We start from the raw sequence: 18,196 nt of genomic DNA, 5'->3' as shown, positions 1-18,196 counted from the left end.
CCAGCGCCCTTTGCCATCCCCATCACAGGCTGTTCTACACGGTCCTACACCTGCCCCTCTTCCCCTGCAGGCTGCACACACCCATCTCGCTTCCTCTCCTTGTTCAAATTTGTCAAATATCTTTTTTAGTAACAATGTGAAGTGAAAAGCACTCCTCACTGGAACTGCTGTATTTATGTTAATAACTTCTATATCTCCTCTTCTGCCTTTTTTTTTTTTTTACGATTCCTCTACCTATTCTCTCTCCAGAAACCTCTCCAAAGCAATTATTATTTCAAATCACAGAATACCTCAGGTTTGAAGAGAGCCCTTGTCTCACTCATCTTGTCTCACTCTCCTGCTCAGGGCAGGGTGAACCAGGGGAGGTTGCTCACGGCGCCCACCCAAGTTTGCATCATCCACAAAGGAGCTGAAAGTGCACTCTGTTACATCATGGAAGGGGAGAATAAAGATGTTCAACAGTGTTGGCCCAAGTGCCGGTCACTGAGAGATGACACTGGTAACTGGCTGCACAGAGGACTTTGTACCACTGATGATATTTGGGCTTGATGGTTCAGCCAACTTCCCACCCAGCATCCACTTCTGGAGCCCCATCAGCACCACTCTGCCCAGAAGCACACCATGGCTGAGGCCTTGCAAACGCCCTGCACACAACATGCCTTTCTTGCCCCTGTCCATTCGGGTTCAGCAATCCCTTCCTTCTCCTTCACAGTCCTGGAAATGGCTGCAGGAGGACATGTCCCATCCCCTTCCCAGGGAGGGAGGTAGGGTGGCCAGCCTGTTATTCTCCCAGTTCTTAGTGCAGCTCTTCTTGAAGATGGCTTTGAGGTCTGCGTTTCCTAAGGACCCCAGAATCATTCTGGTTTCTGTGGCACATTTGAGAGCACAATCCAGAATCACGGGCAAGGGCGACATAGCAGACTGGAGCACTTGCAATGAGCCTGTCCAAGGCAGCTGAGATCAATCTCACTGGGCCACTGGGGTTTGTTCCTGGAGTCACACACAGAAATAACAGGGTTCCGTCAAGCATTGACATCTGAGCTGGCCTCATGGGCTCCTTCTGCACCCAGGGATGTTCAGAGACAGAGTCTCTCCATTTTACACACAGAGGCAGGAGTCACAGTGTCCATCTGGCCTCCTGTTGCCACTCCCAAAGGACAGGAGGCACCTCAGCCCTGTGGTGTGTCACCCTGCTCTGCACTCATCTGAGATGTCCCACGTCATGAGGAATGGACACGGGACCTCAGTTCAAGGAAGCACAACCCAATGCTGCATTCAGGTGGTTTCCCATGGGGTGTTCCTCCCAACATGCGGTGACCTCATGATCTTGTCTGTGCCACAGGCCTTCAGGGAACCCCAAGGAATAGTTGATGGTGTTTGTGCTCACTCGCGTTCATGTCACCTCACATACACGATGTGCGTGCTCACATCTCATCTGTACAATACAAACTTGGACTGCTGACCTACTCATTCAGTGTCCCTCCATGGAGGGAAGAACAACCTCTGTGAGCTGGGGAGAGAGGCCAGGGCTGGAAATGTTGGTTGTGAGGGGCCAGTCCATGACGATGCCCTGGGGCAGCTTCCGTGGGGTGTCCAGTGCACAGGGGCACAGCCCAGCCCCTGCTCTGCTGGTCCTGCAGGTCTCTGGCAGGAGGCCTGGCTGTGCGAGGACACTGCTGTGTGCCCAGCCCTGCACACACACACTGTGCAGCTGGACACTGGTGTTTCATCTGTGGCCACTTTTGTGGGCAAGTTTTTGAGAGAAGGTTTGTAAGAAGACCTAAGCCTTCCAGCACTGCCCTGAGGAGATCACTCTTCTTTATAGAAGTACTGTTACGGAGGCCAGCTCTGTCACAGCAGCGCCCATGGCCTGTCCCTGCCTGCGCTCACAGGACTCACACACAGCAGGACGGTGACCAGGCTGCCAGAGCACTCAGGCCTTGCACCAACACAAGGGATGAGAAGGAGAGTGTGGGAGTGGAACGAGAACAGCTCTGGAAGGCCAAGCGCTGGTGCTCCCTGGCAGGGCTGCCAGGCTGGACTCTTTTCCCCTCCTCCCATGCACACAGGAACTGTCCCTGAAGCTTGAAAAAGGTCTTGGAGTTTGGATGTCAGCAGAAAACAGTTTGCCGGAGAGCCCTTTATTTTGCTTAAACACAGGGAGCATGATTCCTCATGGACACAGACACTCAGTGAGAAAACAAAAGCAGGCAGTGAACTAAAAATGGAATTACAGTATTATCATAAGAGAAAAACACAACTAGAGACAAAAAATACTGCACACAGGATGAACCTGCAATGAGTTAGACTATAACTCGTATGTAGAAGAAGACAGAGACAGTTTATAGCTTCGGAAGAAATCCAGTCATCAGTTTCCACAGGGCATCCTTGAGCTCCTGGTTCCTCATGCTGTAGATGAGGGGGTTCACTGCTGGAGGCACCACCGAGTACAGAACAGACACCACCAGGTCCATGGATGGGGACAAGATGGAGGGGGGTTTCACATAGGCAAACATGGCAGTGCTGACAAACAGGGAGACCACGGCCAGGTGAGGGAGGCACGTGGCAAAGGCTTTGTGCCGTCCCTGCTCAGAGGGGATCCTCAGCACGGCCCTGAAGATCTGCACGTAGGAGAAAAGAATGAAAATAAAACACCCAAATACTGCTAAGAGATTAATCACAAGAAGCCCAAGTTCCCTGAGGTAGGAGTTTGAGCAGGAGAGCTTGAGGATCTGGGGGATTTCACAGAAGAACTGGTCCAGGGCATTGCCCTTGCACAGTGGCAGTGAAAATGTATTGGCCGTGTGCAGCAGAGCATTGAGAAACCCAGTGGCCCAGGCAGCTGCTGCCATGTGGACACAAGCTCTGCTGCCCAGGAGGGTCCCGTAGTGCAGGGGTTTGCAGATGGCAACGTAGCGGTCATAGGACATGATGGTGAGAAGAAAATATTCTGCTGAAATGAAAAAGAGAAACAAAAGCATCTGTGCAGCACATCCTATATATGAGATAGCCCTGGTGTCCCAGAGGGAATTGGCCATGGATTTGGGGACAGTGATGGAGATGGAGCCCAGGTCGAGGAGGGCGAGGTTGAGCAGGAAGAAGTACATGGGGGTGTGGAGGTGCTGGTCACAGGCTATGGTGGTGATGATGAGGCCGTTGCCCAGGAGGGCAGCCAGGTAGATGCCCAGGAAGAGCCAGAAGTGCAAGAGCTGCAGCTCCCGTGTGTCTGTGAACGCCAGGAGGAGGAACTGGCTGATGGAGCTGCTGTTGGACATTTGCTGCCTGTGGGCATGAGGACCTGTGCAAGGAGGAAAAGACAGTGACGGTTCAGATGAGACTTGTCTGGGAAAAACCAAAGCCATTTCCCACAGACCCTCCACCCCATCACACAAAGAGACTCTCTTCTTTTTCCAGGAGAACATCCTGGCTGGAGCCCTTGTCGGTGCTTGATGAGTGTGCAATGAAGAGCAGGGTCTCTGCCCAGGGGCTCATGAGGAGTCAGCCTGACCCTGTGTGATGGGGTGGGGCCGGGGCCAGTCCTGGGGTTCAGCTTTGTCAGATGGAACCGCTCCTGCTGCAGAAGGGACTGTCAGCATCTGTACCCCCCGACCTGAGAAACTGTGTTTGAGAGGTTTGGCGTTTCTACAGCTCCTTATCCCCTCCCACTCTGGGAAGTGTTGTTGGGTGTCAGAAACCCTCAGCATTTCTGCTGCACTCAGGGAGAACAGAGCGAGTCCTGCGAGACCAGAGGATGCCTGTGGGTCAGTGCAGAGTGAGGGTAGCTGCTCTGTCCCTCTGTCTTGCTCCAGCTGCCCTGGGCTGGCACCTTTCTGAGATGGTGATCACACTGCCATGTTACCCTGAAAAGCCACCAGGCACTGCTGAGAGCAGAGGGATCCATCTCAGACCATGACATGTCCCACCCTTTCCTAAGGTCTCAGCACCCCACTTCTATCCCAAGACACACACGGCTCATTTCACAAACCCAGCAGCACTTCCTCCATCATAGCATCTCTGCACTTCTCTGTGGGGAATTCAGATAATGCTCATTCCCCTGCCCCACAGACTGCATTGCCCACAGCCCCACAGCTCAGAGCAAAGCTGGGACACGTGTTCCCATGGACACAGCTGCAGGAAAGGACCCACAAGATCAGGCTGTGACTGTGCAGCTGAAACTCCCATCCCCAGAGAGCCTGACAGCAAGAACCAGATCACACCAACAGTGACCCAGAGCAGTGGAGCAAGAAGGAAACTGCGGTGAGGGTGGGTGTGAGAGAGGCCAGGGCAGAGGCAGCCGGGCACTCAGACAGCGTCACCCTTCCCCAGCTGTGCAGCCACCTCCCACACACCAGCATTGCCGGGCAGCTGCTCTCAGCCCCTGTGCTCTGCAGAGGGAACTGGAGCTCTGGCTGCACAGGAGCTGCTTCATGCCTTGGAGCCCCCGGCCCTGAGGGCAGAGGCTTTGCTGGGTGGGAGAGGAGGCGAGGGGGCTGCTCACAGGAGGGATCTGCACTGTCCTCTGTTCTCTCTTGTCTCTCCCATAAGAATTACAGGTTTAGTTTCCCCTCATTTCGGATTATTTCCCTGCTGCTTGGAGATTTTCCTCCTGGGAGGTGTTTCCCTGTCCATGTCTTTTCCCTGTCAGCACTCACAGACCCCATCCCACCCTCTGTGCACTCACCCTGGCCCTACAGACTCTGCCTTTTCACAGGGCACTGGCTGGGGGCATCTTCCTGTTTGCAGGTTGGAAAACAGGACAGGTCAGACTAAGGCTGTCGGGTTCAGCAGATGTGATGCTGGTGCTGTGCACAGGCAGAGCAGCGGCTGAAGGGATGGTATAAGGCTTCTGGCAGACATACTGATCACCTAAAGTTGCAGTTCAGGAGTCTCAGTGACTTGTTCAAGCAGGAGAGCTCATTTTCCTTTTCTCCTTTCCTGAACCCCCCAACCCTTGGGATAGGAAACTGAAAAGACAGCCTCAGGAAAGCTCCCTATCTGTCTGGTAATCCTTGCATTGATCTTCTGCTTGAGGCATCCACTTGGAAAAATCCTGGGAGTGATCTGGAGCTGTGAGCAGAACTGACCCACACAGCATCCTCTCCACAGCAGAAGAACCTCTCCTGCCCTGATAGGGGTCGCTCCTTCCCCCCACAGCTTCTCCCCACAGCACCGTGGGGATCTCCCCGGGCAGGCTGAGCGCTGACCCTGGCAGGCGGCAGAGTCCCTGCCCTGGCACAGCCCTGGAATGCAGGGACCCTGCTCTGCAGGACAGCCCTGGGCACCCCTGGGTGCTCACCCAGCTTCACAGCTGTTCAAAATCGCCTGACAAGAGCCCCCTCCTTACAGATCCCTCAAGCTGTGTCTGTGCCAGTTTTAGGAAACGCCTCCACGAGTTACAGCTGCATTGCCCTGCACCCAGAGACTTACCATGGCAAGGCCTGCAAAGATTTCTCCTCCAGTGAGCTCTCAGTCATCCTCCCCATCCTGACCACCTTTCATCTCTCTCTGCCTTGCTCGTCTCCCTGAGATCCCCAGGCAGAGCCCTCAGCCCTGCTGCGCTTTGCAGAGGAGCTGCTCCTGGGCAGAGCTGTCTCTCTGCAGTGCTGCCGCTTGCCATGAGCTCCCTCTGTCCCAGGAGCCCAGCCCAGCTCAGCAGCACAGGAGCAGCCCAAGGCGCTTTAATGACCCCTCTGGTGGCTTTGGTGCTGAGTCCATGGACCTCAGACCCTGGAGGAAGTTGAATAAAACCTCTCAAGAAGTCAAAAGTCAGATTCAAACTCCAAAGTTTCTTGTAATGTTAATGGGTCCCACTGAGGAACACTACTGAGGAACTGACCCCAGGGTCTGGTTAGAGAAGAAAACTGGAGGCAGAGATGGCAGGTCAGGACAAGCAAGGTGAAGGTCTCTCTGATGCTGAGTAAACCTGGATGTGTTTCATTAACCAAAGGGCCAAGCCCTGACCCCCAGCCCTGGGAAGGCAGATCCTGTCCCTCCCACATTGCCCAGGGCCCTTCCTGGGACAGTGTGATGTGGGGCTGTGCAAGGCCAAGGGCAGGACTATGGTCCCACACCTCCCAGGTTCCTGGCTGGGGACAAGGAGGCCATGAGGCCCCTGTGCTGTAAGGACAAGGTGTCTCCTCACAGGCATCAGAGCTGGAGACAACAGCCACAGCCAAGGGGAGAAGGAGCTTATGTCTGTTGGGGGCTTTCAGCCTCTTTACATCCCTTGATCATCTCCACGACAGCCTGTCCTATGCTGTGGCATCCCCTGCACCTCTTGCCCTGCAGGCTGGAGACATCCCCCCTGCTGCCCACCTTGCTCTTGTCTGAGCATCTTCCTTCCTTTGCTGATCTCTCTCCATCCTCCCCAGCTGTTCCTTGAAGCACAAAGCCTTGGGCTGATGCAGACTGCCTCTGGGTGACCTGCTCCACCACAGCACTGCCCTTCCACTCACATTCCTTGCTGCTCATGTCCAGCCTGGACCTCCCCAGCTGCACTTTGTGCCATTATTTCTTTCTCATGCTCTTTCCCACTATGAAGAAAACCTCCACCATCTCTGAAACCACCCTTCCAGCACTCTCAGGCTACTCCTACACTGCTGCAGCCTCCCCAGCGCTGCTGGGCCAGAGCAGCCCAGGTCCCTCAGCATCCCACACCATGTGCGCAAGGTCCTGAACCCTGCCTTGGCACAGCCCTGCACTCTCCAGTTCCTCCCTGCTTCTCCAAACTGGGAGCCGCACACTGGCACAACACCCGTGTGTGTGGGGTCACACCAGTGCTGAACCGAATGGGATGAGAACTCCAGGTGTCTGGGTCCCCACGCTCCTCCTCATGCAGCCCCGTGTGCAGCTGCCTTGGTCATGGTGAGTGTGCAGCACGGGCTTGTGTGGCGGCCCTTGTAGTGCCCAGGCCCTTCTCCTCAGGGTCCCTGCTCAGCATGTCAGGTCCTGCTCTGTCCTGATGGATGGGGTTATTCTCCTGCCCCGATACAGGACTGGCCGCTTCTCCTTGTACAACTTCAGAGCTCTTTGATGGGTGAATTCCAAAGTTTCTCAAGCACAATTAGCTCAGCTGTTAATCTTTGCATGCAGATGGTTTAACCTGATAAAGGTGTCTCTCCCAAGTTAACAGCAGGAGGAGTTACAGGACACTACAAATAGCCCCTCCTGGAGAAACTGTGGCATCTTGGGGGTCTGGTACTCATAATGCCAGAGCTCTGGACTTAGAGGGGAAGTTTCCCTTCATGTGGGAGAACATCAGGAAGGTGTGGAGCTCTGTCTGGGGACAGACAATGTCAGCTGAAGGCTGAGGAGTCAGCGTGAGAGGGCAGTACAACATGGACAATGTTGTGGTGACTGGACATCAGCTACTGACTCACTGATGAGGAAGAGGAATTAGATGAGGCCTCCTTCAGACAAATGAAAGAAGCCTCATGTTTTCAGGCAGTGTCCTCATGGCAGACCTAAGATATCCCAATATCTGCAAGGTACCAGCCATCCAGGAGGGGTTTGGAGCTCATGGACAACATCTTCCTGACATGGGTGACTGAGGAGTCAGTGAGGTGAGGTGCCCTGTGGGACTTCACACTTACAAACCAGAAAGGGATGGTCAGGGATGGAACAGTCAGGGATGGGAAAGTGGAGTTGAGGCTCCTGGAAGATGCTAACAAGGCAAAGAGCAGGATTTCAGGAGAGCAGCCTTTGGCCTGCTGAGGGACCTGCTTGGGTCCCATGGGATATGACCTTGGTGTTTGCAGCAATTTTTCTCTCACAGTTCCTCCCTTCTCTCTCCCAACTGCTGTTGTGCAGCATTTTTTACCCTTTCTCAAATACAATATCACAGAGGTGCTGCCAGCATCCCTGAGGGACTCAGATTTGGCAAAGAGTGGGTCCATCTTGGAGCCAGCTCATATCGGCTCTGTCTGACATCAAACTCCTGTTGTCTTCTCAGAGACGTGACGACTGTGGCACACCCACACTCACCCCCAGTTCCAAGACTTTGCCATGTAAACCCAACACAGGGTGATAAAGTGTCGGATGTTACAAACTTCTTGATCATGGAGAAGAAATGGAAAAGATCTTCTGTTAGTAACCTGAGGAAGTCACAAGTCAATGAGCAGGTTCCTATGGGGAACTGTAATTGCCCTGGCAATTAATTGCACTGGCCAGGCAAAGTGGCAGGTGCCAACAGTCCAGAGGATCTTGGGCCAACTTCTTTACGTGGCTGCCTGCTGGGCCACCAAGGGTGATGCTCACCTGGATCTGGAACTGGGAGACAAAGAAGAGCTGGTGAGGGATGTGAACATCAGTGTCCACCTTGGCTGTGGTGACCAGGTAACAGTGGGATTCCAGGCACCAGAGGGGAGGGAGGAAGGCCATCAGCAGAGCACAGGCTGGTGGGCTCCAGAGGAGAAGACACGGACATACTGGGGGATGGCGGCCAATAAAGATGGTGACATGGAAGTAGGTCTGAAGGGTGAAGGAGCTCAGGAAACCCAAGAAGCTTTACAGGACAGCCTGCTCCAAGCACAAGAATGATCTCTCCAAGTACCCATGAAAAGAAGACTTTACATCATGAGGCTGCTTGTCTGAACTGACAGAGCTCCAGGGCAAAAAGGCAGCACATGGGAGGTGGATCAGGTCAAGCTGTAAAGGAAGAATTTAGAAACCTTGTCCATGGATGTGGGGATGATGCCAAAGCTGCCCTGGACTTGATACCTGCAGGGGAGGCTGAGGGCAGCAAGATGAGCTGACATTGCTTCCTTACAGTAAAAGAATAGACAGGGTGAACGTGGGCCTGCTGCTGAACTTCGTGAGAGTAGTATCAGACAGGACTGAGGTACTTCATGGCTTCTTTGCCTCCATCTTCATCAGCAAGGTCTCCTGGGACTTTGTTCCTGAAGGCAGGAGTCTGGAGAACAGCCAGGAGTGGATGGGGCTCAAGTCAGGAGTTACCTGAGCAAACTCAGACACCATTACAGAAAAGGAGATGGGTCACTTGACCAGCTCCCTGAACACAAGTATCGCTGTGCTGTGGCACCTGAGATTCCCAGGAACACCCACCTCTGGGTCCAGAGGTGTGTGATTCCTCTTGAGGTGTCCTGGCCTGTCTCCTCGCTCAAGTGGTGCGTCAGGCACCCAATTTTCTGACACATTCAGTCTTTATCAGGAGATTCTCTAGATCAATATTTATTGGAGATTGTTGATACCAGCTGTTCTGGAAACGAGGGCATTGGGAGGGGGATGGAAATAGAAGAAATTTGACTTAATTAGTATTTGTTATGGAAATTCTCACTGTTTGGCTACTGTTCTGAAATGTCTCTAATCATCCACACCAGACTCGAAGCCTTTAGGCAAGTGCTGCAGAGAGCCTTGGCTTGTAAGAGCATTTTGGCTGTTAATGAGCCCTCTGCTGCCATGGTCCTGAACTGCAGCTAGTGAAAGAATTAACAAACCCCTAATGAAGTGAAAGGCAGAAACAAACCCCAAGTTTCTGAGGGTGTTTGGGACCCCACAAGGGGCCATTGCTGACACAAGCAGTCCCTGTCCCTGGAGGCTGCTGAAGGAAAAGCCTGGAGACGATGGTCAGAGGTGGTAAAGGCGATGTGGAGGTGGCTCTGGTGCCCTGTCAGCCCTTCATGGTTGTTTAGCATCAGAATGGCCAAGCCCTGACCCCCAGGGCCTGGCAAAGGAGACCCTTTCAGTCAAATGTTTCTCAAGGCTCTGCCTGTGGTCACTGGGAGGGTATTTGTGGTTTGGGTGTGGGTTTGGTGCCAAGTGCTGTTGCTTTATCCACAGGGCTCTAGTTTTCTGAGGGTTTGGCAATGCCTATGAGGTTCCCCAAGCCCATGCAGCTTCTTTCATAGACCTGCAATGGTCACCAATCACCTGAGCTCTCCTAGTCCCAAACTTGCTTGAATCCGCTCTTTGGATCCATGTCCCAGCACTGACATGCACACGTTCCTTCTTCTGCTGCCCTAAAATAAAAAAGAAAAATCAATCTATTCCACATTAGCATGACCAGCTCATGCTCTTCAGGTCTTCCTCTTGCCTTTAACACACTTACTGCTACGCATAGACCCCTCTCTTCCTGCACTCCCATGTGTCTCTCAGAACTTTCACTCTTGTCCTCCAGTAATGGGGCAACACTCCAGGAGGCTGGTGCTTCCTCCGGGCTCATGGATGATTCCTGAGGACCATCCAAGCATGGGGAGTGTAAGAGAGGAGCAGAGCAAGGTCAGCTCATGGGCCATGCCTGAGCACAGCCCCCCCAGCAGCAGCCATTCCCCATCTCCGAGGCACAGCCATGCCCACAGCATGCAAATGTCACTGCCATGTATGATTAGTCCAAGAGAAGGCTGCCTTCTTTCCATAAACTCCCAAAAAACTTCCTCCTATTCCTCCTCCACCCACAAACATCAACCACATCCCACTTGCGGGGTTAAACATGGTCGTAAGGATTTGCTGAATTCATCAGCCATCACCCTTCTCTACCTCACATCCCCTGACCCTCCCACACCACACATGGCCGCTCACTGTGCTCAGGGCCTCTCACTCTTCAGAAGAGGCCTTGAGATTCTTGGTTCTTCCTGGTGCTTGTTATAATCTTCCTCACTCCCTCCAGAGCTCATGGTGAGATTTCTTGTCCATAACAGCACCTTGATGACCATGTTTTACTAAATGGGTGTCATTTTGTGAGCATTTGTGCAGAAAGAGTAGTCTCAGGAAAAAAACAAATATATAAAAACTGATGCCAAGTGAAATGCCATGAAGACCTGAGGAGTTACTCCCATTGCTGTGTCTTTCCTGGAAGGAGTCTGTCCCAAGAAGGGCATCCGGCTTCTGCCGCTCTGGAGAGGCACATGAGCAGTGTCCGTGCACCTGGGGAGGAACAGGGTGATTTTTGCCAGACCACCGTTCATCTGAACCACTTAGATACGTACTTATGGATGGGGTGTCATGCCTTATACTGCCAGTACACTGCCAGTGGGGTAACCACAGATGCAGACTGCTGTGTTGCAGGTATTTATATGTAGGCAGATGAACCCTTTTCTATTTTTTTAATTATTATTATTTTTAATACTGACACTCTTAGAGAAATTACACAAAGACTTGAATGATTATTGATGCCTCTTAACATGATTATCCACAGAAGGCCCAGCAGCTTTGCATCTCAAGAAATGGGATGCCAGAGGCCAAGGGCAGGATGGGTTGGGGTCTGTCCTGGGATCTGGAAACTGAAGTGTGCGCCCATCTCCCAACACCTGCCCTGCCCAGTGAAGGGTGTGAGAAACTCTGAAGTCACAGCCATGACAGGTATCTTATGTGTAACTGCAGACAGTGTTGTCCTGCCAGCTCAGGATTGGAGCTTCCATCCCTGAAGGTATTGAAAAGATGTGTAGACATGGCACTTAGGGATATGGTGTAATGGGTGGGCTTGGCAGTGTCATATTTACGATTGGACTTTATGACCTTAAGGGTCTTTTCCAACCTAAATTATGATTTGAGATAAAACCATTTCAATTCCCATCACCTCCAGCTTCCCCCGAGGTCGGCTGTCGTGTGGCACAACTGGCCTGGCTCTCCGGGCAGGTTGGACACTGGTTTGGTGCCTGTGTTGGGAGTTTTCCCCTTTCTGGGGTAAAAGATCTTCGATGAGAGACAGATGTAGAGATCTGAGTTGCAGAGATTGCAAGCAATCGTTTCAAAATCTGAGCAGCCTCAGTTTTGGAGCCAGCAAAAAATAGAGACAATCTCAAGGATGTTTCTGAAAAGTGGTACAATCACTAATAAGAATAACAGGGAGTTCCTTATTCTTGATGATGATGATGATGATGAACTAAAGTTTTTTAATTTCATTCCTATCAGTCAATCTTGCTTCTCAAAAGAGCTGCTACATCTCAGTAGCTAACCTCTTGCATGGAGTTTTTTTAAGAGCTTTTTCTCTCACTTCTACCAGATTTATGATTTAAAAAGTACTTCCTAGGACAGAATTGCTCTTAAATCACCCCTCTTTCATAATTTTTCCCCCTTTTTTTCTGGTGTGAGAGGAGGTGACATAGGGCAGTTTTATTTCTTTTTTAGCCAAAGAAGGCCAAGGAACAGATCCCAGGTCAGTGCAAAAGCAAAAAGGAATCCAGAATGTTTATGTGGTGTGCACTGACACACACCGTCACCTGCATTTCCAGTCTCTGAAGTTCCAACGGTGCAGCAGAGACTGGAGTTCTGAGCTCCCTTCATCTGCCCTGTGTGACACATGTAAAATGAAACTACCCCAGCCAAAGAGTTGGTTTTGATTCTCTTCACAGCCTGAAGCCCCACACGGGTCAGGAGACAAGCCAGGATACCCAATGAGGACTCACATGCTCTGCACTTAAATTTCAGGTGTTCCCAGGAATCTCTGCAGACAAGAAATGCCGATACCTGGGTGCAAGGAGCTGGTCAAGAGCCTCGTCTCCATTTCTGTAACGATGGCTTTGCTGCCTGGCTGGTGTGCAGACTCTGTACATGGATGCTGACACCTGTTGAGCAACCTGCTCTGTAAGGATGAACAAGGTGGGCATGAGGACAGCAAAACAGAAGAACTTGGGTGGGGGCAAATGAAAAGGGATGCACAAGATGTGGTCAGGGCTGTTTGGGGGCACTTGTAAAGCAGCCCTGCACCTCATGTGAATTATTCCTGTGGCCAGGGAGAACTTGAAAGCCGTCCCTAAATTGAAAACATGAAGGGGATGAAAGGACAGCATCATTCAGGCTGGATGGGACCTCGGGAGGTGTCTTGACCAACCTCCTGCTCAAAGCACGGTCGGACCAGATTACTCAGGGCTTTATCCAAACACATCTTGGTCACTTTCTGGGGTAGAGTGGATGCGCACCCCTGGGAAACAGCTTCCAGTGCTTGACTGTCCTCAGGATTGGAAAGTTTCTCCCTTTCTATAGCAGCTTTCCAAGCCTGACCATCCAGATTATTTTTTACCCGTCTACTTACACACTGACACAAACCATAATATCCTACCTTGGACACAAGAATATTGTGGGGGATGATGCTGAATGCCTTGCTGACTGCCAGGTAACAGACGACCACTGCTCTCCCCACGTCCAGCAACCCTGTCCTTTCCTCACAGAAAGCAAAGAGGATGGACAGACACAACCTGCCCTGGGTAAACCCCGTCACCTTCTCTTTCACACACCCAGAAATGGGGTCCCAGTGGACATGTTCTGGGGCACAGCCCTTAGTTCCCCTGCTCACCCATTGGCCATTTTTGAAAAGTGCGCACACTGTGTGAGAGCTGCCAGTGGTCAGGGAGTCCCCCCAGTCTCCATGAGCTTTCCAAGAAGGTGGAGAGTGTCCTCACTGTGACATGGTCCTGCTGTCTCAGCTCCTGGGATGCTGCCCCTCCTGCCCCATAGACTGGAAAGGATTGTGTTAGTTCCAGGGACCCCTGGCTTGATCCCCATCCACTGCTGGTTGTTCTGCCTCCAGTCACAGAGGCCTGGGAGACCTTGCTGGTGAAGATGGAGGACTAGAGACACAGAGAATATCACTTCTTTCCATTATTAAATCAATGAGTGGCCACAAGGTGTCTTTGTTTCTCCTTTAACTGTTCCTGCAGTAGGAACAGCTCATTATGGGGCCCTTGAATTGCCTTAGAGGTCTAGACTGAGTTTTGCTCTGGACTGTTGCTGTACTTGGAGGCTGCTGTGCTTGAAGACCAGATGAACTACCTTCTGCCACTCTGCCTTGGCAGTTTATTCCATCCGTGTCACAGCTCTGTCTGCAACACTGACAGCTCCAGCTCAGCCAGTCAGGTCCCTGGCTGAGGCCATTGCCTCACATCTGGGCTGAACCACCCCAGCTGTGGCACCAGGAAACCTCTGAGTCGCCCCATGGAAACCTGGTACCAAGTGTCCAAGAGCCCATGTGTGCAAAGGCTTTGCCTCAGAGCACAGACATGACGTGGCCAAAAGATGGCTGGATATCTCTCTAGACCTATGAGTATAAAACCAAAATATAATGCCTAAATTCATTCAGGTGAACATATTCCTCCTCCAGTTTTTAGAAATTAGATCCTTTCCTGTAACTTTCTTTTTGTCCTGCCTAATAATGGGACAAGAAAAGATGATTCTCATACCAATTTATTTTTTAGTACAAAGAACACAATGCTGGCAAGAAGTGTCTCTCCTGAAGAGAGAGAATCAACATGTCTGATTACTTCAGGTTGTCTCAAAGGATGTGCCCCTGGAGCCCCAGGGACACCTGGAGGGAGCCCAGAGGGGACAGAGAAAGGGACATCGTGGGCTGCTCCTGTGCTGCTGAGCTGGGCTGGGCTCCTGGGACAGAGGGAGCTCATGGCAAGCGGCAGCGCTGCAGAGAGACAGCTCTGCCCAGGAGCAGCTCCTCTGCAAAGCACAGCAGGGCTGAGGGCTCTGCCTGCAGCACCAAGGACAGAGGAGCCAGGGAGAGAAAGGGCAACGCAGTCTGGGGTGGGAGGATGCTGAGAGATCACTAGAAATGAAATCTTCGCAGATATGATGCCTGTGGCTGTAGGGCATTGCATCTGCAAATCATGGTAGGATCTCAGAAAGCTGTCACATTGCAGAGCCTACAAGAGACGTAAGTAAAACTCTCAGAGATTCTCTGATGCAAAGGAAGAGGATGTGCTGCAGAGCAGGGATTGCCTTCTGCACCGTCAGAGTGACAGGACATGAATGCTGTGTTCTGCCAAGGATGGCGGTGGGGTGTAAATGTAAATGTGCAGGCAGGGGTGGCCAGGGCTGTCCTGCAGAGCAGGGTCCCTGCACCACAGGGCTGTGCCGGGGCAGGGACTCTGCCGCTTGCCAGGGTCAGCGCTCAACCTGCCCGGGGAGATCCCAACAACACTGAGGGGAGAAGCTGTGGGGGGAAGGAGCGACCCCCAGCAGGGCAGGGTCATTCTGCCTCTGGGTTCTCCGTGGGTCAGGGCTGCTCACAGCTCCAGATCACTCCAGACTGCTTCCAATTGGAGGTTTCAAGGAGAAGATCTATACAGGTATTACTATAAAGATAAGGAGCTTTCCCGAGTCTGTCCTTTCAGTCTCCTATTCCAAGACTTGGAGGGTGGGGAGATGGAGGAAGGGATAAATGCAAAAGGAGCTCTCCAATTTTAACAAGTCACTGAGACTCCTGAACTGCAACTCTGAGTGATCAGCCGATCTGCCAGAGGCCTTGTAACATCCCTTCAGCCACCCCTCTGCCCATGGACAGCAGCAGCATCACCTTGGCTGGACACATCAGCCTTAGGTTCACCTGTCCTTTTTTGCAGCCTGCAAACCTCTGCTCTCAGCAGTGCCTGGTGGCTTTTCAGGGTAACATGGCAGTGTGATCACCATCTCAGAAAGGTGCCAGCCCAGGGCAGCTGGAGCAAGACAGAGGGACAGAGCAGCTGCCCTCACTCTGCACTGACCCACAGGCATCCTCTGGTCTTGCAGGACTCGCTCTGTTCTCCCTGAGTGCAGCAGAAATGCTGAGGGTTTCTAACACCCAACAACACTCTCCAGGGGAGTTGCAGGATTGGACTACATGATCTTTCGAGGTCCCTTCCAATCCCTAATTTTCTGTGATTCTGTGAAGCTGTCAAAACCCCAAGCATTTCAAACTTCATTTTACCATCCTGTTTCATTCCCTGTGACAGTGCAGATGCTGACAGGCCCTTCTGCACCAGCAGCAGTTTCAGATGACAACTTTGAACCCCAGGTCCGTCCCCTGTCCCCCATTCCCATGACCCCTGCTGCAGAGCAGGGCTGACTCCTGGGCAGCCAGCGGGCACAGGCCCTGCTCCTCACGGCACCTCCAGCCAGCACCACCCAGGGCTCAGCCACGGACCCGAAGGAAGGTCTGGAAAAGGACAAGGGGTGTGGAGCAGGGGAGGGTGTGTGAGAAATGGCTTTGATTTTGCTCAGAGAAGTGTCCCCTATCTTTTCATTTTCTTTTCGCGTATGACAGTGTCCACGCCCAGATACAGCAAATGTCCAACAGCAGCTCCATCACCCAGTTCCTCCTCCTGGCGTTCACAGACACACGGGAGCTGCAGCTCTTGCACTTCTGGCTCTTCCTGGGCATCTACCTGGCTGCCCTCCTGGGCAACGGCCTCATCATCACCACCATAGCCTGTGACCAGCACCTCCACACCCCCATGTACTTCTTCCTGCTCAACCTCGCCCTCCTCGACCTGGGCTCCATCTCCATCACTGTCCCCAAATCCATGGCCAACTCTCTGTGGGATACCAGGGTCATTTCCTTTGCAGGGTGTGCTGCCCAGGTCTTCTTTGTATGTTTCTTGTTTGGTGCAGAGTATTCTCTTCTCACCATCATGTCCTACGACCGCTACGTTGCCATCTGCAAACCCCTGCACTACGGGACCCTCCTGGGCAGCAGAGCTTGTGTCCACATGGCAGCAGCTGCCTGGGCCACTGGGTTTCTCAGTGCTCTGCTGCACGCGGCCAATACATTTTCACTGCCACTGTGCAAGGGCAATGCCCTGGACCAGTTCTTCTGTGAAATCCCCCAGATCCTCAAGCTCTCCTGCTCACACTCCTACTTTAGGGAAGCTGGGCTTCTTGTGGTTACTGTCTGTTTAGGATTTGGGTGTTTTGTGTTCATTGTGCTGTCCTATGTGCAGATCTTGAGGGCCGTGCTGAGGATCCCCTCTGAGCAGGGACGGCACAAAGCCTTTGCCACGTGCCTCCCTCACCTGGCCGTGGTCTCCCTGTTCCTCAGCACTGGCATGTTTGCCCACCTGAAGCCCCCCTCCATCTCTTCCCCATCCCTGGACCTGGTGGTGTCTGGTCTATACGCATTGGTGCCTCCAGCAGTGAACCCCCTCATCTACAGCATGAGGAAACAGGAGCTCAAGGAGTCCATTAGGAAAGTGATTTCATGGGTGTTTGTCAATACTGATCATCTTTCCATCACTGTCCACAAATGATGTCTAATTGTATCCCAATGCAGGCCTGTACCCTGTTTTATCCCTTTTACTTCGTTAGCATTACCCATATTTTTATTTATGGTTATTATGTTTGTACATAACTGTTCATGTTTAGCTCACTATCCTGAATAATGGACCCATTATAAATAGTTTTAAAACACCTGAAACCTGTGTAAATGTTTTTCTAACACTGTGTCAGAGCTTAGTCTCCCATAGCATCTCTGTAACAAAATGACACCTCCAGAGTGCAGTTCCTCAAGATTTGGTTGTTCTTCCAAAGTTGTTTTCAACAACAGGCCCAGGAATTTCCCTCAAAAGGGCCTGAGGAAAAAGCTCGATGTCACCTTGGAAGCTGATTCACAACAGAGTTGTGATTTAAGACACAACCCTTGCTGTCTGTTGGCAGTGGAGATGGGGAGTGGTCATGAGATACAGCCACACTGGGCTGTCCCAGTGCATGATGAGGCAGAGGACAATCCTCCTGGAGAGGAATCTGGAGCTGCCCGGAGAGCCCGTGAGATACACACGGACCGGCTGTGCCTGAGGTGGGCAGTGACAGGACCCCACAGAGTGAGACATGGCCCAAGGTGGAGTCATCAAAGGGAAAGCACTAAATGCAGGTATCTGCAGGGAAACAAAGATGGGCACAGACAATCCGACACAGACCAACTCCAACAGGCAACAGCGCCCTCACAGCCACCACACCAACAGCAGCACTTACACAACCATGAGCAACAGAACTGACCCTGTCCTGTTGCCCCTCTCAGACTGATCTGGTGTGAAAGTTGCACGAGTGGTCTGTACATCCTGGGTAGAACCTACCTGCAGTTTCACACACCCCTGTGGTCCCTCCTGTGTGGACCCGGGGTTTGGGTCAGCCCAGACTCAGAGATATTACCCACTGAGCGATTCCAACCCTGGGGTTCTCCAGATCCTGGTGTCCTCCTCCTCCTTGCTAGCCTCACTTAGAATTGACCAAGAAGGTGTGTACGTGCCATCACACCCAAACGCACACACAGTAGTGAGCCCACTCACACAGCAAAGAGCCAGGAGCAGAGTTTAATTAGTTTTGTAGTTTAACGCTGACAGACAGCTCAGCACCACATAGTCTGTCACTCACTGCCCCACAGCAGGATGAGGCGGAGGACTGGAAACACAAAAGAAAACTCGTGGGTTGAGATAAAGACGGTTTTACAGGCAAAGCAAAATCTATGCATGTAATCAAAGAAAAC

At 52.1% G+C, this 18,196-nt stretch overlaps 2 protein-coding genes across 2 annotated transcripts; one reads left to right on the top strand and one right to left on the bottom strand.

The window, feature by feature from the left end:
* Window positions 1-854: 854 nt before the first annotated feature.
* Window positions 855-2,894, bottom strand: LOC135999393 (olfactory receptor 14J1-like; the record flags this gene model as incomplete). The annotated part of the gene is made up of 2 exons (XM_065652950.1): window positions 855-866; window positions 2,430-2,894. Coding segments are annotated over 2 exons (477 nt in total), but the record flags the coding sequence as incomplete, so codon positions are not given.
* Window positions 2,895-16,004: 13,110 nt separating this feature from the next.
* On the top strand, window positions 16,005-16,964 carry LOC135999521 (olfactory receptor 14J1-like). The gene has a single exon (XM_065653092.1). The coding sequence runs from the start codon at window positions 16,005-16,007 to the stop codon at window positions 16,962-16,964; it is 960 nt and encodes a 319-aa protein (XP_065509164.1).
* The last annotated feature ends 1,232 nt before the right edge of the window (window positions 16,965-18,196 follow it).

This window comes from Caloenas nicobarica, chromosome 28, assembly GCF_036013445.1.
Source record: "Caloenas nicobarica isolate bCalNic1 chromosome 28, bCalNic1.hap1, whole genome shotgun sequence".
NCBI lineage: Eukaryota > Metazoa > Chordata > Aves > Columbiformes > Columbidae > Caloenas > Caloenas nicobarica.
Note: the sequence above shows the minus strand (reverse complement) of the source record. Positions and strands in the feature narration are given on the sequence as shown.